This window comes from Bos javanicus, chromosome 14 (genome assembly GCF_032452875.1).
Source record: "Bos javanicus breed banteng chromosome 14, ARS-OSU_banteng_1.0, whole genome shotgun sequence".
In the NCBI taxonomy this organism is placed as follows: domain Eukaryota; kingdom Metazoa; phylum Chordata; class Mammalia; order Artiodactyla; family Bovidae; genus Bos; species Bos javanicus.
The window spans coordinates 81,879,993-81,903,932 of NC_083881.1; the positions used below are offsets into that span (position 1 = coordinate 81,879,993).

Consider the following 23,940-nt stretch of genomic DNA (forward strand, 5'->3'; position numbering starts at 1 on the left):
TGCACCTATATTCACTGAGCGACTCCTGATAAGCAGGGCTTCCTGGGTGACTCAGTGGTAAAGAACCCACCTGCCAATGCAGGAAACACAGGAGACTCAGATTTGATACCTGGGTGGGGAAGATCCCCTGGAGGAGGAAATGGCAACCCACTCCAATATTCTGACCTGGAGAATTCCATGGACTGTACAATCCATGGGGTCACAAAGAGTCAGACAGGACTGAGCGATTTTAACTTACTATGCAATTCAATGATATAAAACAGAAGCTTGCAAACAAATCCATTAAAATGTCAAGCAATTTTGTGGGTGGTTTTATTTCTACTTATTTTTTTTAAGTTCTTAAAAATTTCTCTAAGCAATATATAGCACACAATGTAAAGATTAGTTTGACAAGGCTGTGGGACTAAAACGAACCCAAATCTTTCACTTTAATGTTTAGAATCAGGACTTCCACGACATTGAAAAATATGTACCTTCTTACTCAGCGCAGAATACATGTTTTGTTTCTTTAATGTTGGTGGCAATCCTGCCTCGGAATACTAGATGAAGTCAGCCGCGTCGTCTTGCGTGGTTCCTGTCTTGCTAGCCTAAGTTGTCCATGTCTGGCTCCTGTTACCTGACATCCGCAGGCCGAGAAATGGCCTTACTCAGGATGAAGCTAATCGATCCAGGTGGGGTGAAACCTACACTCGTGACCTCAGTAACGCCTTACGTGCACCTACTGGCCGCCAGCAAATGAGACAGGAGAGAGCGGAGACCTGCGGGCGGAGGTTCAGGGGCCTTCTGGATCCCGGGGTGCCCTGAGGGGCCTTCAAGGAGCCCTTTCCCTCTCCTTCCAACTGAGCGTCAGAAACCACTGAGAACACAGTCTGGAGAAGAGACTGAGGAATGGGAAGGAGGGAGGAGGCAGGCACACGCATCTGCAGCGTCTGGGCACCGGCCAGCGGCCCGCCGGGATGGACGTGCTCTCACGGGGATGGGCGCGCTCTCACGGGGATGGACGCGCTCTTGCTCGGGAGGCCAAGGTCAAGGGGATGGAAGCGCTCTCGCCTTGAGTCTCGGACCTCCGCGGACCTCTGCCCGTTGTGTGAGAGCCACGCTTGGAGCAGGTGACTTGCTTCCTGGGATCGAAGGTGAGCTGAACCTGCCGGGGCTGGAGCCCTTGGGAGCTCCTGGGCTTCTCTGTGTGTGAGGTTCACTGCTCAGGTGTTCAAGCTGACAGGTCAGGGGTAAAGGAAGGTGTTGGGGGAAGCAGCTTACTACTGACAGCTCAGCAATCTGCTGGTGCTCCAGAGCAAGCGCAGCACGGATGTCCTGAAGGTGGGTGCCCGTCCTCTGGACTTCACACATATCACCATCCACTGCTTCAGAGCAGGGAATTTTTTTTTTTTTTGGCTGCATGGCAGGTGGGATCTTAGTCCTCAGACCAGGGATTGAACCTGAGCTCCCTGCATTGAAGGTGCAGAACCTTAACCACTGGACTGCCCCCCACCCTACGGCTTCAAGATCACCACCTCATCTCTGATGTCCCTGAAGGTAGGAGGCTTGTCCCATCTCTCATGGTTTCCCTACTGTCTAGTATCCCACCTGACTTATGGTCAGAGTTCCACATATACTGGCTGAGTAACTGCATGAATGCAAGGTTTTCAGATGTTTCTGAAATGTGAATTCAAGTGGACAATGAAAACTACGCATGGACACACACACACTTGACCTATTTTGAAATCCTTTGAAACGTGGGGCCACTGAAAAGTTTTTAATGGGCTCTTCACTTGCCAACTGCATTTGGGAACACATTACAGTAACCAGATTCGGGATACTATGTACCAAGTAAATGTCAGCTGGACATTAAGATTTTAAAAGCCATCGCTTGGACATTGGAAAAGGTAGGGCTAAGGACAGAATCTGTTGGCCTGACTTTCCCCATCCTGCCAGGAATGGGCTTTTTATATTCCTCCCGAGATTCTTTCCAAACATCTTTCCTGATCTGTAGTCCCGGGGGAAGACTCTGAAATAGCTATTATTTATCTTTCAATTATTTGTATCCTTAAAAATATGACCATGTGTTTCTTATCTGCAGCTGGGACTAAACTATAGCAACCCAGAAAATGCCGTCTCCCCAGAGAAGATAACTTTCTTACCCAGTGAAAAAAATACTGGTACCCTGGGACAAGTTTCCAAGCTGCAGTTTACACTCAATTTCTAAGTGTTCTCTGAAGCAGCTTGAGAAGCCCAAGGACAGTTTTGTTCCCGGTGACAAAATTCAGACACACATTCCCATGGTTGGAAGCAAAGCCAGCAACTCCAGCAAGCGTTACGCTCCCTATAAGCGAGTGTAAAAGTGCAGGTAAGTGAAGAAATGAATAGGACCATATAATATGAAACAGCGGAGCAAGAGAATAAAGGCATCGGTATAAGAGCACAGAGCAGAGCAGCAGACACTCAGTCTTGGCTCTCAGCCAACTGTATGACCTTGACAAATGTCCTTAAAAAAAATTATTTGGCTGCCTCTGGTCTTAGCTGTGGCATGTAAAATTTTTTCCTGCAGCTCACGGGCTCAGCTTCCCCCCAGCATGTAGGATGTTAGTTCCTGGACCAGGGATCGAATCCATCCATGTCCCCTGCATTGCAAGGTGGATTCTTGACCACTGGACCACCAAAAAGGTCCCTTGACAAGTTTTTTAAACTCTGCATGCCTTGGGATCTTCGAATGCAATCTGGGATGGATCAGCAGTATGTTAGGATGAACTGAGTTTCAGGAATACTGTATGAAACAGTATCTGGCACAGAATATACTGTAAGAGTCATTATTATAATTAATTTGAGCTGGGTAGGACTTTTTATTTGATTATCCTGTTGCACACTTAGCACCTAGAATAATTCCAGGCACATGGCAGACACTCAGTAAGTATTTGTTAAATGAATGGCTGAATGAACAACTGGAACACAAAGAGGACTCTTTTCTAAGAGATTTGACTAATTACTGCTAGAGGAACCAGAGATCAAATTGCTAACACTCGCTGGATCATCAAAAAAGCAAGAGAGTTCTAGAAAAACATCTATTTATGCTTTATTGACTATGCCAAAGCCTTTGACTGTGTGGATCACAATAAACTGTGGAAAATTGTGAAAGAGATGGGAATACCAGAGCATCTGACCTGCCTCTTGAGAAACCTGTATGCAGGTCAGGAAGCAACAGTTAGAACTGGACATGGAACAACAGACTGGTTCCAAATAGGAAAAGGAGTACGTCAAGGCTGTATATTGTCACCCTGCTTATTTAACTTATATGCAGAGTACATCATGAGAAATGCTGGGCTGGAAGAAGCACAAGCTGGAATCAAGTTTGCCAGGAGAAATATCAGTTACCTCAGATGTGCAGATGACACCACCCTTATGGCAGAAATTGAAGAAGTAAAGAGCCTCTTGATGAAAGTGAAAGTGGAGAGTGAAAAAGTTGGCTTAAAGTTCAACATTCAGAAAACTAAGATCATGGCATCCGGTCCCATCACTTCATGGGAAATAGATGGGAAAACAATGGAAACAGTGGCAGACTTTATTTTTTTGGGCTCCATAATCACTGCAGATGGTGATTGCAGCCATGAAATTGAAAGGCCCTTACTCCTTGGAAGAAAAGTTATGACCAACCTAGACAGCATATTAAAAAGCAGAGACATTACTTTGCCAACAAAGGTCCGTCTAGTCAAGGCTATGGTTTTTCCAGTGGTCATGTATGGATGTGAGGGTTGGACTATGAAGAAGGCTGAGTGCCGAAGAATTGATGTTTTTGAACTGTGGTGTTGGAGAAGACTCTTGAGAGTCCCTTGGACTGCAAGGAGATCCAACCAGTCCATTCTGAAGGAGATCAGTCCTGGGTGTTCATTGGAAGGACTGATGCTGAAGCTGAATCTCCAATACTTTGGCCACCTCATGCAAAGAGCTGTCTCTTGGAAAAGACCCTGATGCTGGGAAAGATTGAGGGCAGGAGGAGAAGGGGACGACAGAGGATGAGATGGTTGGATGGCGTCACCAACTCAATGGACATGAGTTTGGGTAAACTCTGGGAGTTGGTGATGGACAGGGAGGCCTGGCGTGCTACAGTCCACAGGGTCACAAAGAGTCAGACATGACTGAGTGACTGAACTGAACTGAGATATTATGACTTGTCTCCCACTCTCTGTCCCTCAACCATACCAAAGAATAGTTATGGCTCAATCCAAAGAACTTGGATTTGCATCCACTAAATGCTAATTTACAGATTAATTCATCCTGAAAAAAAATGATCTTGAAAGGTACCTGGGATCGAATGTTGTATGCGATTCGCCTAACATCCACTTCCTGTTTTTGCTTCCAAATCCATCTTTAGCAACTAGTGCTTTCACTGGTGGCTCACGGATAAAGAATCTACCTGGTGACACAGGAGATGTAGGTTCAATCCCCGGGTTGGGAAGATCCCCTGGGGGAGGAAATGGCAACCCACTCCAGTATTCTTGCTTGGAAAATCGCACGGACAGAGGAGTCTGGTGGGCTACAACCCACGGGGTTGCAGAGTCGGACACGCCTGAGCACGCACGCACTACCATCAAAGGAAAGGGGGTCCAACCCGGCTGTCTCCTTATAAGACAAAAAGGAAGGATGCAATGGTTTAAAATCACGTCCTATGCCCAAAGCGCTGATACCAGGAGGCTCACAGAGGTTGTGTGATAAGCCCCCTTTCGAGTCAAATTCTCTGCCTGAGATTTTGGGAGCTTGGCAGTAGAAGTAGCCGTCCCTGTGGGGGCCAGCCACAGGCGTCTCTAACAACTGAGGTGTGATGTGAGGCTGCATATCGTTTCTTGATCCTCAGATGGGCCCCTTTTGTCTGACTAGTTTCAAGAAAAACACAGAAAACCCTACCTCACAAGGGATGCTTATGCACTAGTTTAATTCTGGATAAGGCGTTAGAGAATGTAGCATAAAATGATTCATTAAAAACATTATTATTAATATGCTTAATTAAAACCAAAACAGTTGCAGCACACAGATTCAGCCAAATTAGTAAAATTACAGATTAGGTAACTGGGTTGCTAAGCAATATTACACCCTCATTTTCCTTAATTGCTGTAATTAGTATCTCCATGCATATGCCACAGCGCAAGCCACAGAACAATAAAGAAAAGGGAAAAAAAAGGAGGAGGAAGGAAGAGCAACTGGTCAGACCCCTTCAGTGGTTCTGGGGCTCCTCTTGAATTCTTTGTTATAACAGCTGGCCACCCTTACTTGGGGCCCAACAGTCAACAGTCTCCAGGGAAGACAGGAAGGGGCAGAATCCCAAACAAGCCCCGAACCATCAGACAGGAAGGGCTGCCCAAGAATGAGCCTGCTGTCCCTTGGCCAGGAGTCACTGAACTCCTGTCTCACTGCACCTTCTAAACTTCTTCCATCTGAATATGGTGGTAAATGAATCAGGCCAGGTCCCAGCTCTCAGAAAGGGACATCATTAGGGATACTGAGTGTAAGCCAAGGCCCGTTAAACAAAGGGGAGTGAGCCCGAAGCAGACTGGAGCCCAGTTCCGACCGAGGCTCATCCAGGTCCACTTTCAGAGCCACGGGAGCGTCTGCCACGCATTCCCCGCGGCAGCACTCAGGACCAGCTTTGTGCTGTGAAGTAAGGGCTCTGGGTCCCTATTTCCATCCCACACTTCCTCGTCCCTACAAACAAACCCACAACTCTTCCTTAGCCCCGCCCTCACAGCTCAGCGACTTTGGTTTAAGACACTACAAGTCCTTGGTAAACGCAGTATCACGTGTAGGGTCAAACAGACCCAATTCCTTTTCAGCCATTCATGCATTAATGCCAATTACTTTCTCCAATAGTAACAACTGCTGGCGTTTATCCATCACTTATTACATCTGTTACATGCTGAATGCTTACACTCACTTAAGAGCGATTGAGAAGTCCATCTTATCAATAACTGGAAGAGCAGAAGTTACTATTACTGCTTCCTGTAGATGAGGAGACTTGGATCCGGAGAAACTGATATTAATACTTTGCCCCATTACAAGCAGAAGTCTCAGAATCTGACTCCTGGTTTGATCCCAAAGTCCATGAATCTCCTCGCTCAGCTAATCCCCCGACACATCTGAAGGGCTCCCGCACGGGCTCGAGTGAGGGCAGGGGTGGCACCAGACACGCGGAGACACACGCGGCGGACGGAGTGAGGGCCAACCCCACACTTCTCAGTCTGACACAACATGGGTTCGCGGGCACGCGGCTCCTTCTGTGCGGCCCGAGAGGAAGCCCGTGGAACATGCCCTCGCCCTCCAAGAGGAAGGGGCCTCCCAGGCTTCGAGTGAAAACCACAGGCTGATTACAATTTAAAGTTTGACAGATGCAATTGGCCAGCCTTTCCCAGTGGAAAGCATTCCTAAAACGTCTGCGCCCGCCTGAGGTGGCAGCTACTTTTAGCACTTAGAAACAGTTAGCTCCTAAGGCACGAGATTCCCGGACACGTTGAGTACCAGCGCTGCACGTCTCCGGCTCCCGAGTGACGTCCGAGGGGAGCAGAGCGAGTTCGCTGGTTGGTTTCCTTCTGCTCCTCTAAAGGGACAGGTTGGGAAACTGGGCTGGGAGTAGCGGCATTCTTTTTACAAGCTCTGTGCCTCTGAACTTTTCCCCAACACCTGGGACGGGGTGGGCAGAATTTTGGGGTTATACTTCTAGAATTCCAGAAATATTGCGACCTGAATCCTGGTTCTCTGTAGACCGATCTCACTTGCCAACGATGACGACAGTGGCAAAAGACCTTGCGCGTCACTCTGTATGCGCAAGGATACCTTCCTTTTTTTAATGTTCGGCAACATCAAATAGGCTTTGGCTAAGCAAAAAAAAAAAAAAAAGCTTTCCCAAGCCTCATAAAAAGCCAGGGGATGAGAGTAGCTGCCATGAGCAGCACCGTCAGGGCACAGAGACACCACGGAATGCTGTCAGTGGAAGAACTGACTGCCTGGAAACTTCTCTGTGGCAGCTGACACCAAGACCACTGGAGCATTTGTGGTGCCTCTGCCTTGAAACACAGTCATACTTTCATCTTCCAGAAAAATATAAATTTGATATGCCTGGAACCCGCACCCCCCCACCCCAAAAAAAAGAACCACAAACAAATCAGCAAGTCAACTATGAAATGTGTGAGCTGAGGAACGATTTTAGAAGAAATCTGTTTCCTACTGGCTACAGTCCCAGACAGTTCTTCTGCAAGAGAAAAGACCCTCTGGCGTTCTGACTGACGCTTTCCAGGACTGCCAAGATGAAGGCTCGAGGACCCTCCTTGCCAGCCTTGCTGCGTGCAGCACATTGAATTCGGCCGTGCTGGAGTCAGTGCAATGGGCTGAGTTCTGCCCCAGCCGTCAGTTCATACGGGCAGGCTCCAGTCTACAGTGTGATTGTATTTAGAGACAGAACCAAGGGCATTAAGGTTAAGTGAGGTCACAAGGGTGGGGCCCTGCTCTGATGGGATTAGTGTCCTTGTAAGAAGAGACCCCATAGAGCTCAAGTTTTCTCTCCTTAGGGACACAAGGAAGTCGTGTGGCCATGCACAGCAAGATGACGGCGTCTGCAAACCCAGAGAGCTCTCGGGACTTGCCTGGGGGCCTAGTGATTAGGCCTCTGCGCTCTGATCCCTAGCCAGGAAACTAAGATCCTGATGCAACACACATATACACACAAAATACAGCATTTCTCACCAGAAACAAACCATGCTGCTAGCCTGATCTTAGACCCCCAGCTGCCAGAACTGTGAGAACTGATTACCGATCTATGGTATTTCGTTGCGGCCATGGTCAGGCACTATGCTGACCAAGTCTGTACCTGAGTCAGTGCTGTGTAGCAGCGATCCGTTGCTGGGCACCGTGCAGTCATTCGGAGGAAGCTGAGGGAGAGGGCGAAGGACCAGTGGAAAGTGCCATAAGACGGAAGAGCCCGGAAGCCATATGCACATTCCGGGACCTGCTGATGACTCTGTGGGCACCTGGATCCAGGACAGCCTTCGAACTAACTCATCAGTGGTCACCACTGCCTGAAGCAAAATGGTGCTTCTGAAGAACACAGAGGACAAAGGCCTCGTCCTGGTTATGGCGTTTCCTTCCCACCAGGAACCCTGGGAGCCAATAGAGTCTTCTGAACCAGGGGCTCTCATCTGCCCACATCAGAAGCACCTGGAGGGCTTGTGCCCTCACAGGTGGGCTGGGCCCCAGTCCCGGAGTTCCTGATTTAATTCCTCTGAAGTGGGATGGAGCATTTGCAATGTGCCCCAAGTTCCCCGGCGGTGCTCACATTCCGGTTGGCAATGACACTTTGAGAGCCCCTGGTCCAAGTCCTGGGCGTAAACTCCAGGTCTTAGAGAGTCCCCAGCTCTGTGCTCACTCTGCTGTAGGATCTGAACAGCTCTCTATTCATGACTAAGTTGTCAGGAGCACTAAGGAAAGATTTATATGATCCACTCAGCAAATTCGAAGAGCCATCTGATCTTCAGGGAATAGGAAATATGCTCCTGGGAGGCTGCAGAGAATGGTGCAGTTGTTATTCAGTCACTCCATCATGTCTGACTCTTTGCGACCCCATGGACTGCAGCACACCAGGCCTCCCTGTCCTTCACTATCTCCTGGAGATCACTCAAACTCATGTCCATCGAGTCGGTGATGCCATCCAGCCATCTCATCCTCTGTCGCCCCTTCTCCTCCCACCTTCAATCTTGCCCAGCATCAGGGTCTTTTCCAGTGAGTCAGCTCTTCGAATCATATGGCCAAAGTATTGGAGTTTCACCTTCCATATCAGTCCTTCCAATGAACACGCAGGACTGATTTCCTTTAGGATTGACTGGTTGGATCTCTAGTCTCCTGCATTGCAGGCATATTCTTAACCATCTGAGCCACCATTCTGGCTTTACTGAATGGTGGTTCAGGAGGTGCATTCAGGGCTTCCCTGGTGGTCTAGTGGTGAAGAGTTTGCCTGCCAATGCAGGGCGTATGGGTTCGATTCCTGGTCTGGGAAGATTCCACATGTCACAGGGCAACTAAGCCGTGTGCCCAACTACTGAGGCCTGAGCGCCTAGAGCCTGTGTCCACGAGAGAAGCCTTCACACTGCGATGGGAGAGTAGCTCCCGTGTACTGCACGTAGCAACGGAGACCTAGAGCAGCTGAAACTACATAAATCTTTAAAAAACAGAAAGTGGATTCAGAATCGGAATTCCGGGCCTGTCTCTCACCAGCTGTACAGCTGTGGGCAAGTCACATAACATCCTAGTTCCTCACTTTACTTCTCTGTGACACAGGAAGAAAACCTCAAGCTCGTGGGGCTGCGAGGGTTAAACGTGGTACCTGCGCACTACATCTGAAGCTTGTTAAGCACAGACTCCTGACTCCTAACCTGGGCCTGCTGAGCCAGGATCTCCAGGGCAGGGTGCTTGGGGCCAGAATCGTTAATGGACAGCCAGGTGATTAAGTTGAGCAAGTTTTGCAAAGTCAGGTAGAATCCATGTAAAGCTGTTGGCTTTGTCTATGCTCCTTCCACAAAGGTCAGCCATGGGTTTATTAGCAGCTGCGTCTAGCTATTTGCGGATGGTATATAATGGACTTCCTGATAAAGTTACCCAGGATGATTAATTAGCAGACACCCTAACCTATAATAAAACTTTAGATGATGTGGCTCTGCATCTACAAATAAAAGTTGAGTGAACTACACATTTAAGATTCGTGTATAGCACTGTTTATACATAATACCTTAACAGAAGGTCTTCAAAAGAAATTTTAAAAAGACACGACTCCCCTTCTTCGGAAAAATAATGCTACTAGACAGGCTATGTGCCTGAATGCTTATATACCAAGCGCACAGAGCCACAGGTGCGTGCATGGAACACAGGAGAAGTAAGTGAAAGAGTCACTCGATGAATTTCAACATGAGGTTGGGGAGCAGCCCTCCTTCCCAGAGGAAGTGCTGGGGTGCCTTCTGTGGTGGGAGGATCGGGGTTTCCCTGGGTGTCTGCCACGCCTGGCCTCCCATCTCAGATGAAACGGAGCGGGGCCCTGTGGTCCTTGCCCCAACCCACGTCCCCTGCCTGCCTCTTGTGCGTGGAAAACTCCAGTCAAAGGAGAGGTTTAATCAGAGAAGTGCGAAATGAGGAAATAACGGAAAACAGTCCATGAAACTAAATACTAACAACGCAGTCATGAGGCATGGTCCAGGGCCTTCAGTTCTTTCTCGAGGGCTGCAGATAATATTCTGAGATATATCCTGTGAGCAGTCTTATCGATTCTAGACCACCAGGTGGGAGAAGTTAGCTACACGATGACCAGACGTTACCCAGGACACGAGCTGCCACAGGTCTGAGAACTGGCCTCAGAGAAATGAGAACAAATGGCCCCAGAACTGAAGATGAACTGTCCCTGAAACCACCAAGACGAGGCCCGTCAGACCACTGAGGGCCAATCTGAAGAGTGGCCAGAGCTGCAGGCACTGTTTCTGCAGGCCCCCCGCCCAGTCCGTCTGTGAGAGCGCTCACCGCTTGTCAGGGGAGGACTGGGCCTTTGCACAGACGTCCACTCCCGCCCCCACCACTGGCATCTGACATAAAGCAAACTTTCGACCAACCTGGCCTGTTTATTGGGTTTTGAGCACAAGCACCCGGACCCATCACACACCCTCCAGTAACAGGAGAACCGGCCTGCCGCGCAGGGAGACTGTCAACCTTCAGGGCGGGATGCTGCTCCCAGCCTGGGGCTGCGTCTCTGCTGTGATCACACGGGGAGATGCCGGGGTCGTTTTCCTCACTGTTTCCCAAAAGTCTTTTTCTAGACACACGCACAAGGTCCAGGGGGGAAGTTAGCCAGGACCGACGCAGGCAAAGCATGCGAGCTGATGAGCAAGTGAAAGGTCAGTTAAAAGCCCTTTCCCTAAAGGGCATCCCCCCGCTGGGCTGGGCAGAGGGCAGCTTTCGACCAAGTGCGTGAACAGATGGGACTGGGAAGGAGGGAGGTGCAGTGACCCCGGGCTAAGCCCTGTCCTGGGAGAGAAAGCGAGGATGGAAGTCCAGCTCCTCCGTTTCCAGGATTGCAGGCGGCGCTGAAGGAAGGAGAGGCTCCCAGTGCAGCCTCCACATCTTAGCTGCCTCCTGGGCTTCCAGCGGAGGTCAGGGCACAATTACGGGCTCATGGGGCTGATTCAGACACATCAAGATGAGCTCTTCTGCAGTTCAGCGGTCAGTAATCTGGGAGAGGGTGGCAAGATGGGAAGTCAAGCATCCCCAGCACGTCTCCTTTATATTTAGATGGCAGACCCTGATTTTTTTCCTTCTTTTTAAAGCCTTTATTGAACTTTTTACAACATTGCTCCCATTTTATGCTTTGGTTTTTTGGCCGCGAGGCAGGTGGGGCTTAGCTTCCCAACCAGGATCCAATCCGCACCCCCTACCATCAGCAGCGGAAGGCGAGGTCTTAACCACTGGGCCCCCAGGGAAGCCCCTGGATGCCGGTCTTTTCAAATGTTGCATCGTCTGTTCTAAGTGAGCGCAGTTTGCACTGAGTGGGAATCCCATCTTTTGTCTCCACATTGGGCGCAGCTCGTGGTTTGAGGCGATTGGTGTGATTTGCTCATAATGAGACCTGACACGGCACGGCTGGCGAGTCTACGACAGGTGCTTCCGGTGCCACCGACAGCTACCCAGCTACCAACCGCTGTGTCTGTGCGCCCGCCCCCTTCAGGGGGCTTTGCTTTTGTATGAGTTCATATGCTGAGGCTGAAACTCCAATACTTTGGCCACCTGATGCGAAGACCTGACTCATGGGAAAAGACCCTGATGCTGGGAAAGACTGAGGGCAGGAGGAGAAGGGGACGACAGAGGGTGAGATGGTTGGACAGCATCACTGATGCAATGGACGTGAGTTTGAGCAAGCTCTGGGTGTTGGTGATGGACAGGGAGGCCTGGTGTGCTGCAGTCCATGGGGTCACAAAGAGCCCCAGGAGCCCAGCTTGTGCTGACAGCCTGCAGAGCCTGGAGGATGAACCCCCCCAGTGGCTTGAGCTGTTGGCAGGCTGCTTGGGACAAATTCCGAGGGAGTCATGTATGCTCTAGGGCACTGCTGTCCAACAGAACGTGCTGTGACGGTGGAGCTGCTCTAGATCCACGCTGTGCAAAACGGCAGACACCGGCCCCAACTGCTGAATCCTCGAAATGTGGCCAGTGCGATCCAGGAACTGAATATTTAAAATCCTGAATCAATAAGTACACGCACACAGGAATGAAACAGCAGCCTCCACTAGTCAGAATACTCAGAAACTGAGAGACAAAAGCTATGTGTTAAGGTAAGTTTTATTTTCAAGTTGCCTGAAAAGTACCTAGAAACTTTACGTTCTTTAAACTTTTGTTCCTGAAAACCGTTTCAAGAGGTCCAAGAGTCCAATATATCTTAGTAACTGGAAGACAGTGACTGTGGTCTAATCTTTCTTTGATTTCATCACAGGGATGTCTCAGAACCTGAACACCAGTGCCCATGGATGAAGAACATGGATATTAACTGTGGAAAGTGACAGGGATTGGGCTGAATTTGAACGAAGCCCAAGGAACAGCCCGAATCTTTGCAGGAGCATCGTAGGATATTTGTATTCTGATTATTGAGGTTTTATTGAAACACAAACAGTATTTTAATAGTTACCCTGCCAAGATTTTTGAGGCTTAAGAGACTAAAAAATTAAACTACTGTTTTACTTCATTTTATTTACTTGATGAATGTCTAAGTGATCTAGGCCTGGTTCCCAGCCCCTGAAGGCTTCCTCTACTTACCTCTGCGGCCAACAGTGGGTACTTTCAGGATACCCTTCCTGTTCCACATCGCCAACCGTGAGGTAAGTAGGAGGGAGCTCAGGGAGCTTCAGCCCTGCTCACAGGTACTCTCAGGGTTCCCTCGCTGTTCCCCGTCACCAACCACGAGGAAAGTAGGAGAGTGTTCGGGGAGCTTCAGCTCGGCTCACTATGGTCGCTTTGATTTTTGTGGCACTTCTGCTCTGCTACTGGGGCTCGTTCTCTTCTTGCACCTGAGCTTTGACTATAACCCGTTTGGCATCTCAATCCATTCAGATAGGAGAAGCCATCTCGACTGTCTCTCTCACCCAGAACAGACGCCCCCAAACCTCAGTTCACTGCGCTGTCGGTTGGACAAACTCCTTTCAGAGCCTGCCCCACATTGTTCAGTAATTCATTCTAGGGACGTTTAAGGGCCCCAAGTTGCCAGCAGCTATGCCAGCAGGGGCCACAAACATCATGGACACAAAGCTTCTAGGTAGGGAAAGAGACACAGCGGGAGTGATGAAAACTAAACCATTATCAGAAAGCATACACAGAGAGCCGGCGGCAGGAGCCAGGTCTGAAAGCAGGGGTCTGTTCTGAGGTGCTCCGGTGCTCAGGATACGGGACTTTAGAGAAGGCACTGAAGCACATGCTGCGTTAGGATCAAAAGTCTCAACACTGAAGGTGCTGAGCAGCAGACAGACCCCCGCAGCCCCACCTCCAGGGGAAGCGCCCCGCAACTGCAGGAGGACTTGCTGCGGGGTCTCCTGCTGACCGAGCTTCAAAAAGCACAGTGGGACATCCCCACGTGACATTCTTTGTGCCACCAAGGGAAGACCCTTACTTGATTCCACCTGAACTCAAGAGTAGGCACACGTGTGCAGCTCATCTCCAGGTGGACGGGATGGAGGCCCAGGAAGGCCACTAGGCCGGGCACACGTCACTGCCTCTCCATTAGGAGGAAAGGGCTTCGTGCTGCCCTGTGTATGGTCAGAAATGATAATTAATCTAAGTGGCTAAAAATGTGTGCCTACATTCTGGAGGAACTCTCAGCTCCTGCTGCAAGAGGAAGCAGTAATATCACATGTTGAAATAATTATCATTGATTAAAAGATTCAAACAGCAAACTCCTCACACCCAGACACAAGACCATGGCTACCTGGTGGCAAGAAGTGGGTACGTGTGAACTGGGCTGAACCAGGCTTCCTTTCTCCGTGGCATGCTGTCGTAAATAAGAAGGTCCTTCTCCGTCAGTACAACCAGGGCTGGCCTCCACCGCTTCTCGCTGTCCCCGGGCACCTGAAACAGAAGGCAGAGAACCATCAAGCAACAGCCTGAGACGAGAGAAAAGGAGAAGCTGGCAGCTCCCCGTAAGAAGGCCCCACAGAACAAGTATCTTTTGGTTCAGGCTGAGTCCCCAGGTGGCTCAGTGAATCCGCCGCCAGTGCAGGACGCACAGGAGATGCCGGTCCATCCCTGGGTCGGAAGATCCCCTGGAGGAGGAAATGGCAACCTGCTCCAGTATTCTCGCCAGGAGAATCGCAGGGACAGAGGAGCCTGGCGGCCCCAGTCCATGGGATTGCAAACAGCTGGACACGATGCACACATGGAAAATCAAAGTGAGGGTAGACCATTCACGGTTGCAGGATGCTGGGTCCTTGAAAATATGGTTTCTCAAGGGCCCTGGTTTACAGTCAGGGCTGCCAAGAAGTAGCCGGCAGCCAATGCCTGCCGCTGACTCTCACCTGCCAGTCAGCACAGACACCTCTACTCATGGCAGGGCGACATGTGTGGGGGAAGAAGCACTCCCAAGTGGCCCTCTGATAGAGTTTACTGCTTTTATTATGAAACGGTAGGTCTGAAAACTTCTGAATCAATATCCAGAGACTCTTAAAATGCAGCAAACGTCTGTCTGCGCCGGCGTGAGGCATCACAGCTCTTCCAAAAGCCATTCGCTGTTTGATTCTGTGATTCAGGCACCATCTTGAAATTCTCTTATTCTGTTCAATGTTTATTTCCATTCATGGCAAATACTTCTGTAACTCAAGGGCTGAGATGACCTGGCAGGGATCCAAGACGATTCAAACATTGGCTGGATGTTTGGACCAGATGACCTTTAAGGCTCCTTCCAATCCTAATGCTGAGCCTGTGGAGCTCAGCTCTTATTTCATGGGTCATCCCTCCTCTGCCCGGTGTTGATTTGACCAAACTCCCTAAGTGTTCTTCCATCTATGAAAATGCCTTCCTTCCCATTGGAACTCTGGGAGTAAATCTCTCTGATCAGTTTGGAAAAGCTCGATACTCCAGCCTTGCTACTCAAAGCACGGATCATGTTCTAGCAGCGTCGGCATCACCTGGACACTTGCGAGGAATTCAGAATCTCGGCCCATCCAAGACCTATTGAATCAGCCTCTGCATTTTCACCAGGTCTTCAGGGGTTCATATGCTCATTAAAGATAAGAAACACTGCTCTACATGAGGTTAAGGTTGTCTTTGACTCTGGCAACTAATCCAGTGAGGATCCAACTCTCTCATAATGAACCACTCTCCCACATCGACTCAGAATGAAAGGAAACAGTGAACTAAGTAAACAAACTAATCAGGAAGCTAAATAAATGATAAAGCTAATTTCTCCTGCCCTGTTCTTATCATTACCTTTTCTTAAGTGCCTCAGTGAGATCTGTGTTGAGTGGAAGCAAGTGTGTGCGGCTTTAGAAATGACTGATCAAAAAAGACGATGGCAGCATGATACAATGGCTGTAGCTTGCAGGCTGCCTGAATCTGAGACCCTGCTCCCTTATTCATTGCCTGTGTGACTTGGGGCAAGTTGTTATTCTCGGTGCTTCTGTTTCCTCCCTGATAATGATAACATCAATATACAACAGTATATTCTGGAACTAGAAGCCCTGGACATAAATCAGCTCCACCCTGTGCTGCGAGATCCCACGAGATCATGTGATATTGAGCAAGTCAGCTAATCTCTTTGTATCTCCGTTTCTGTATCTGTGAAATGGGGAAATAATAGGACCCATAGAGGGTTGGTGTGAAGATGGGGTTAAAATGTCTAAAATGTAGAATAAACACCATTTAGAGCTTGTTTATGGATATGAGATCAAACCAGTCCATCCTGAAGGAAATCAGTCCTGAATATTCATTGGAAAGACTCATGCTAAAGCTGAAACTCCAGCACTTTGGCCACATGATACGAAGAACTGACTCATTGGAAAAGACCCTGATGCTGGGAAAGATTGAGGGCAGGAGGAGAAGGGGATGACAGAGGATGAGATGGCTGGATGGCATCACCGACTCAATGAACATGAGTTTGAGTAAACTTCGGGGGTTGGTGATGGACAGGGAGGCCTGGCGTGCTGCAGTCCATGGGGTCGCAAAGAGTCGGACATGCCTGAGCGACCGAACGACAACAACAGGAAGAGCCTGTTCAGTAGCATGGGCCTCATGAGACTGCGTGCAGATCAAATGGGACAGTGCACGTTACGTCCCGCACACGGTACCTGGCAGATGGTGAAACTCAGGGTGAGAAAACTGTGGAAGACTCACTGATGTTTAAACTTCTCAGAAAAAGGTATTCTTTGGAAACGGCAACAATGTGACAAACGACTGACTTTCCTTGGGAAAATGCTAAGGCAAGCCAAGAACACCTTCCGTGCTGACAATTTCAATTCCTCCTCCTCCAGGAAGAATTCATTGCACAATGATCACTTTGCTTGTTTAATGCCCTTCTTCCAACAATTCCAAGTAAGAGTTTCCTTTTTAGAATGAAGAAATGCCCTGTAAAGTTATTAATACTAGAATATGAATGACTGCCTGGCTTATTTTCTCCTTTATGCACTTTATGCATACAAAAAATTGAGCTCTAGCTTATTGCTTTTTCCAGAAGAACAACAGCATCTTCAAGGGATCAAAGTGAGTTGATAGAAAAAGGAAAGTACCAGACTGTACAAGGTGAATAAGCTATGGTCTCAGGGCATAAAGTGTTCAGGGGTTGGAATAAGTTTTTTCCAGCCTCTACATTAACCATGAAATTAAAACATACTTGCTCCTTGGAAGAAAAGCTATGACAAGCCAAATGGCACATTAAGAAGCAGAGACATCACTTGCCCATAGAGGTTCGTATAGTCAAAGCCATGGTTTTTCCACTAGCCATGTACAGATGTGAGAGTTGGACTATAAAGAAAGCTGAGCACTGCAGAATTGACGCTTTTGAACTGTGGTGTTGAAGAAGACTCTTGAGAGTCCCTTAGACTGCAAGGAGATCCGACCAGTCAGTCCTAAAGGCAATCAGTCCTGAATATTCATTGGAAGGACTGATGTTGAAACCGAAGCTCCAATACTTTGGCCACCTGATGCCAAGAGCCGACTCGTTGGAAAAGACCCTGATGTTGGGAAAGACTGAAGGCAGGAGGAGAAGGGGGTGACAGAGGATGAAATATTTGGATGGCATCACTGACTCAATGGACATGAGTTTGAGCAAACTCTGGGAGACAGTGAAGGACAGGGAAGCCTGGCATGCTGCAGTCCACGGGGTCGCAAAGAGTCAGACACAACTGAGCGACTGAACAACAACATTAAACTTAGTAAATTGCTTTTCCAGCTCATTACACAGGACTGGAGAAGCTATAGACAATCTTCCCAAAGTGCCTGTCTTACCTAGTCAGATCTGATCCATTGGCTTTGTCTGGAACCAGTCTCAATGCGAACACAACTAAGCATCCTTATTCAAAAACAATATGAAGTTTGCAAAATAACCCTCAACAGTAAATACCCTCAGCAACATGCAGGTCCTTCTAATGGTGGATCATAAACAGCCCATGTGTCAAGTGGTGTATACAGGTATGAACAATTCCAAAACCCTAGCCACAGTCTGTGGCTTACTAAAAACCTCTGCTGATAGGTTAACTCCGCTACTAGAAGACTCAGAGAGGGCGACCCCACTAACTCTGTGTGCAGAAGGTTCAGATTGATACTACGTGGCTGCTCAAAGGCAACAGAAGGCTGCCCATGAGGACCATTGGCTTTACAAGGAGAGAAAATTCATGTTGACGAGCAGATTTTTAAAACCATATTTTGGGTCACATGAGCTCATACTGTAAAGTCTTTCAAAGACACCTTTATTCAGGTTTGAATATTTAGGCTGTTGTTTGGTGCTAACTTCTATTACAAATCCAAATTTCCTGGCATCCAAAGATTCTCCGATGTTAATGCAACAGTTCCGGGGTTGTGTCTGCATTTTACTGAAATGCAACTCCTGGAACCGGAGAAGGCAATGGCACCCCACTCCAGTACTCTTGCCTGGAAAATCCCATGGACGGAGGAGCCTGGTAGGCTGCAGTCCTTGGTGTCGATAAGAGTTGGGGACGACTGAGGGACTTCACTTTCACTTTTCACTTTCATGCATTGGAGAAGGAAATGGCAACCCACTGCAGTATTCTTGCCTGGAGAATCCCAGGGACAGAGGAGCCTAGTGGGCTGCCGTCTATGGGGTCGCACAGAGTCGAACACGACTGAAGTGACTTAGCAGCCGACTCCTGGAACAGATGTGGCAACTTCCACTGCGACCCCGGCTTCCCGCCACTAGATCTGCATCGAGCAGAGTCTCAAGAACTGATCGTGTTTCTAATGAAGATGGTGAAAGGAAAGAAACAGGGAAACAGACCTGCAATTTGGAAATTATTCTGACACACAAGTGAGCTAAACCCCATAAAGAGTCATCCCACAGTCACCTCTGCAGAGCAGGAGAGACAAGGTTTACAAAATGGCAAGAAGGGTCTAAGAGCAGAAAGAAGTCATTGCTAAGCTTTGAGGGAACAGGGGCTTCCCTGGTGGTCCTGTGGTTAAGAATCTGCTTTGCAATGCAGGGGACGTGGGTTCGATCCCCAGCGGGGGTACTAAGACCCCACGAGCCGTGGTGCAACTAGAGCCCATGCAACCAGCCTGCAGAGCCGCCATGCTGACCACTGGGTCTGAGCACTTGAGGGCCTGCGAGCCACACACACTGCACCTGCGCAGCACAGCTAAGGAGTCCATGCGTTGCAGAGGATCCTGGGTGCAGAGACTAAGACCCGATGCAGCCAAATAAACATTATAGAAAACTAAGAAAATGAGGGAACACACAGATATAAAAGTATGAAGTAAGCATGCTGCACACCTGAAACTTTACACAATGTTCTGCGTCAATTACGTCTCAATTTTAAAAGAGATATTGAAGGCGGTAGTCATTGACTCCTCAACTTGAGACAGGACTCATAAGTCATCTAGCCATAAAACAAAATGTGGAACAATCGAAAGAGAGTGTGTACAGGGTTGCAGCCTGGTTGGGAATCCCAGATTTTACGCCTTTATCTTCTGACAACTCACACTTCTGAGCAGGGTTCCTAACAAACACTGAAATACAGCCTGGAAACTGCTGACCTCATTTCCTCTACTTGAAATCTGAAGCTCACGTTCAAAGAGACGCTTCACCAAAGCCTCTCCGTGCCCTTTCTGTAGGTGTTTCAAAGAGAAGAGGGTGCTGTTGCCTCTTAGAGCCACACAGACGGAACGAGCTCATACACACAGAGGGCTCAGAAAAGCGTCCTGCATACAGTAAGCTGCTGCTGCTGCTGCTGAGTCGCTTCCGTCGTGTCCGACTCTGTGCGGCCCCATAGACGGCAGCCACCAGGCTCCCCCGTCCCTGGGATTCTCCAGGCAGGAACACTGGACTGGGTTGCCATTTCCTTCTCCAATGCATGAAAGGAAAAGTGAAAGTGAAGTCGCTCAGTCGTGTCCGACCCTCAGCGACCCCATGGACTAGAGCCCACCAGGCCCCTCCATCCATGGGATTTTCCAGGCAAGAGTACTGGAGTGGGTGCCACTGCCTTCTCTGACACAGTAAGCAGGCAAGCCTTAAACGTGTTAGCTTTTCTTGTGAACGTTTTGCAACGTCTAGAATAACTGACTCACTATGTTGTGTGCTTGGAACCATAACGTGCTGTAGGTCAGTTATACTTCAGAGAAACAGACAAACTCATAGAAAGATCAGATTTGTGATTCAGAGGTGGGAGGAAAGGAAGAGGAATTGGAGGAAGACGGTCAAAAGGTACAACTTCCAGTTATAAGGTAAATAAGTGTTAGTGATATGATTAATGTAATTAACATTGCTGTGTGCTATATACGAAAGCTTTTAAGAGAGCAAATACTAAGAGCTCTCATCACAAGGAAAAAATTTTTTTTCTTTTTCTTTTCTTTTGTTTTTTTATGAGATGGTAGACATTCACTAAGCTTATTGTGGTAATCAGTCCATGAGGTATGGTAGGTAGAATCATTATGTTGTATACCTTAAACTTATACAGAGCTGTATGCCAATCATATCCAGTAAAACTGGAAGAAAATAAATAAATAAAATTTAATATAAATAAAAATTAACAAACAGTGAGTAAAGAGGCCCAAGGAATTAAAAAAATATTAGCCCTTCCTACTAAGAATATCAAATTAAAGATCTGAGTGACCTTGGGTGAGATTTATTTGCCTTTGTAGCTCTAATGTCCTCATCTGCCAAAGGGTGGGGTAAGTCTAAATTATCACTAACAGCCTCTCCAAACTCAAAATCAGATCTTTTTTTTTTTTTCCAGTATAAAGTTCCCTGCTTATAGGCTGGGGCTGCTTTAGCTTCTAGACTCTTGCTTTAAACCGCTTCTGTGTTCAGCAGACTTTGTTCACTGGGAAAAAGACAAGTGTGGGTCTCTCCTTCCCTCCTCACACCAGCTCACTCTGCCCAAGCTGCTGATTTTCTGCCTTCTGCTTGAGCCCGGGGTGAAGGGGGGAGGAGGCAGGAAGAGCTCAGAGTCTTTAGAACCAGATAACAACATCTTCAAAATCGAGCTTTACCAGTTCTCAGCTGGAACTGCTCTGAGCACTTGCTCACGATGTGGCCGCGGCGGTGGTTTAGTCGCTCAGTCGTGTCCGCCTCTTTGTGACCCCATGGACTGTAGCCCGCCAGGCTCCTCTGTCCATGGGACTCTCCAGGCAAGAATGCTGGAGGGGGTTGCCATTCTCTCCTCCAGGGGATCTTCCTGACCCAGGGATTGAACCTGCATCTGCTGCATTGCAAGCAGATTCCTTATCACCAATGGCCACCAATGGCATCCTGTGCATATTATGTGAGGATTAAAAGCGATAATGTATATAAAGCACTTCCCATAAGGTAGGTGGGCTTCCTGGTGGCTCAGACAGTAACGGATCTGCCTGCAAGGCAGGAGATCCAGATTCGATCCCTGGGTTGGAAGAATTCCATGGACAGAGGAGCCGGGCGGGCTGTAGTCCACGGGGTCCCAAAGAGTCAGACAGGACCGAGCGACTTTCACCTTCAGTCTTACAGGGTCGGTTCCAGCAGCTTGAGTCTGAGACCTGAATATTCACTGGAAAGACTCATGCTAAAGCTGAAACTCCAGCACTTTGGCCACATGTGACCGAGCGACTTTCACCTTCACTCTTACAGGGTCGGTTCCAGCAGCTTGACTACGCCCATTTCACACCTCAAGCACTCCTCCTCCAGCCACGCTTCTCGGGAAGGATGATCTAGAACAGACAGCGGCTCACAGGAGAGTGAAAAGGTGCCTAAGGGAAGAGGGTCCATCACAACCTCGTTTCAGAGATTGTGGTTATCTTGACAACCTTTTTTATAATTTTTTTTCCTGATGTGGACCATTTCCAAAGTCTTTATTGAATTTGTTGCAGTACTGCTTCTGTTGTTTTATGTTTGTTTGGGGTTTCTTTGGCCTCAAGGCCCGTGGGATCCTAGCTTCCTGACCAGGGATGAACCTCCCCCCCACCACTGGAAGGCAAAGTCTTAACCACTGGACCACCAGGGAAGCCCTCAACTTTAACGTCTTTCCACTTCAGATTGGTAAGTATTTAGAACGAAGGACAAGATACCAGGGTAAAATAATTAGCAGTTATCAACTTCCAGATGCTTTACAAACATTAGATAATTAATCCCTGCGCCAAGTCTCAGAGAGCCGGATAAAGATCATCTCTGCGCTACTAGAAGAAGAGGACGGGGAGCCGCTTAGCAAGTCCCTCGCCTGCAGCTCTCCTCCAGCTGGTCCTGAAGCGCCTCCAGAGCCAGAAGGCGGGAGCCCGATGGGACCTCCACACCTGGGTGCAGAGGAGATGGAGAGGAGGGGAGAGGAGAAAGGGAAAGAAGGCTGGAAGGAAGGCTCAGGACAGGGTTCTGGGGAAGCCTCAGGCTCACAGGACCAGCTCCTCACCTCTCACACAGATCCGTTTGTTTGGCACCCGGATAACAAGAGGAATTCAAGAGTGGCTTACAGTGAGGAGCAGGCTGGATGACCCCTTTGTTTAATGGGTGTCAAGACAAGGAAGAGAAAGCTAAGTGAAAACTACGGGACAAAAAATACGGTCTGACTATTGCACACTTGGAACATTCCCAGGCGGCTCAGCAGTAAAGAACCCGCCTGCAATGCAGAAGACATGGGTTCGATCCTTGGGTCGGGAAGATCCCCTGGAGGAGGAAATGGAAAGCAACTCCAGTGTTCTTGCCTGGAGAATCCCATGTGCAGAGGAGCCTGGCGGGCTGCAGTCCACGGGGTGGAAAAGAGTCAGACATGACTGAAGTGACTGAGCATGCACACGTATATTTCAGTATGAACTCAACTCATCTCATCTGCAAAGACCCTATTTCCAAACCAGGTCACCTTCTAAATTTAGGGGGCAGGCTTAAGACAAGAAATTCATCATAAGAAAATGGTCTGAATCTACTACATCTTCAGTTTTCAGTTTTATTTTTTTCCACTGTGAACACTTGTAGACGTGGAGTACATTTGTTGAAAGTTATCTTATTTACTGAGTATGCAGAAGGTCAGATGCTAATGGACTCTAACAGAGGCCTTGATGACTCTATTAAAAGTAACGCCTTGGTCCCTGGGATCTCATAATGAAGCCAGTCTTAGGGCAGATGACACATATCCAGGGAGATCGGCGCAGAGCCGGAATTTAAATGTCCTCTCATCACAGAGCATGACGCAAAGAGGAGGCGGGAGGCATGAGAAGGTCCAGTCCCCATCACGCCCGGAGCATCCCCATCACGCCACCTGGGGCTTTCAACCGCAGTGCCTCACTGGCTCACTACTACTGAGATGGCTCTTCAGAGTGATGACAGTCTAAGAGACGCCCCAGGAAGGGATTCCAAGGTCTCTTGTTGCCTTGAAAGATTGCTGGATTCCACCTGGAGCTCTTTCTCTTTACAGTGAGCGCATAGTCAATGTGGACTAAAGACTTGAAAGAACCAGATCCGTCCACCCTGCCCCTGTGCCTCACTAAGTTTGGGATGATTTTCCACCCAACAGGCTTAGCCGGTGGCTCAGATGGTAAAGAGTCTGCCTGCAATGCAGGAGACTGGTGTTTGATCCCCAGGTTGGGAAGATCCCCTGGAGAAGGAAATGGCCACCCACCCCAGTGTTCTTGCCTGGAGAATCCTCAGGGACAGAGGAGCCTGGAGGGCTACAGCCCGTGGAGTCGAAAAGAGTCGGACATGACAGAGCGACGTTCTCTTTCTGCTGTACGCCTGCCTCTGCCTTTTGAACAAGAAGTCAGCCCTGCTGGAGCCTCTACTACACGAAAACAAATCCCGCCATCCCTTCTTCTTTCCTCCCTTTCCTCTACATCAATCTAATTAACTCTTCCTCCAAGGAGAAAGGTGTCCAGATCTAGGAACTAACTGTTCATCTCTAATTGTCCAGACCTAGGAACTGCCACTGCATGCATGCTAAGTCGCTTCAGTCGTGTATGATTCTTTGTGAGCCCATGGGCTGTAGCCCACTGGCTCCTCTGTCGTTTGGATTCTCCAGGCAGGAACACTGGAGTGGGTTGCTGTGCCCTTCTCCAGAGGATCTTCCCGACCCAGGAATCAAACCCAGGTCTCCTGCGTTGCAGATGGATTCTTTACCAACTTAGCCACTAGGGAAGCCCTTCCAGAAGAAGAATGAGCGCTAAAATGTTGCCAGTAGTTGTCCTTGACTTGTGTTACTCCAAACACACAAACGCATAAGGTTATCTTATTTTTTAAAACAGTATTATTACTCTGCAGCCTAGATATTATTAGTAAGG

At 48.6% G+C, this 23,940-nt stretch overlaps 1 protein-coding gene across 1 annotated transcript in view; it reads right to left on the reverse strand.

Annotated features, from left to right (window-relative positions):
• SNTB1 (syntrophin beta 1) overlaps positions 1 to 23,940 on the reverse strand; it is a 249,238-nt gene that overhangs the window by 16,325 nt on the left and 208,973 nt on the right. Inside the window, exon 4 of the mRNA XM_061439537.1 lies at positions 13,976 to 14,115. Coding sequence (XP_061295521.1) covers positions 13,976 to 14,115 — 140 coding nt within the window. The remainder of the gene's footprint in view (positions 1 to 13,975; positions 14,116 to 23,940) is intronic.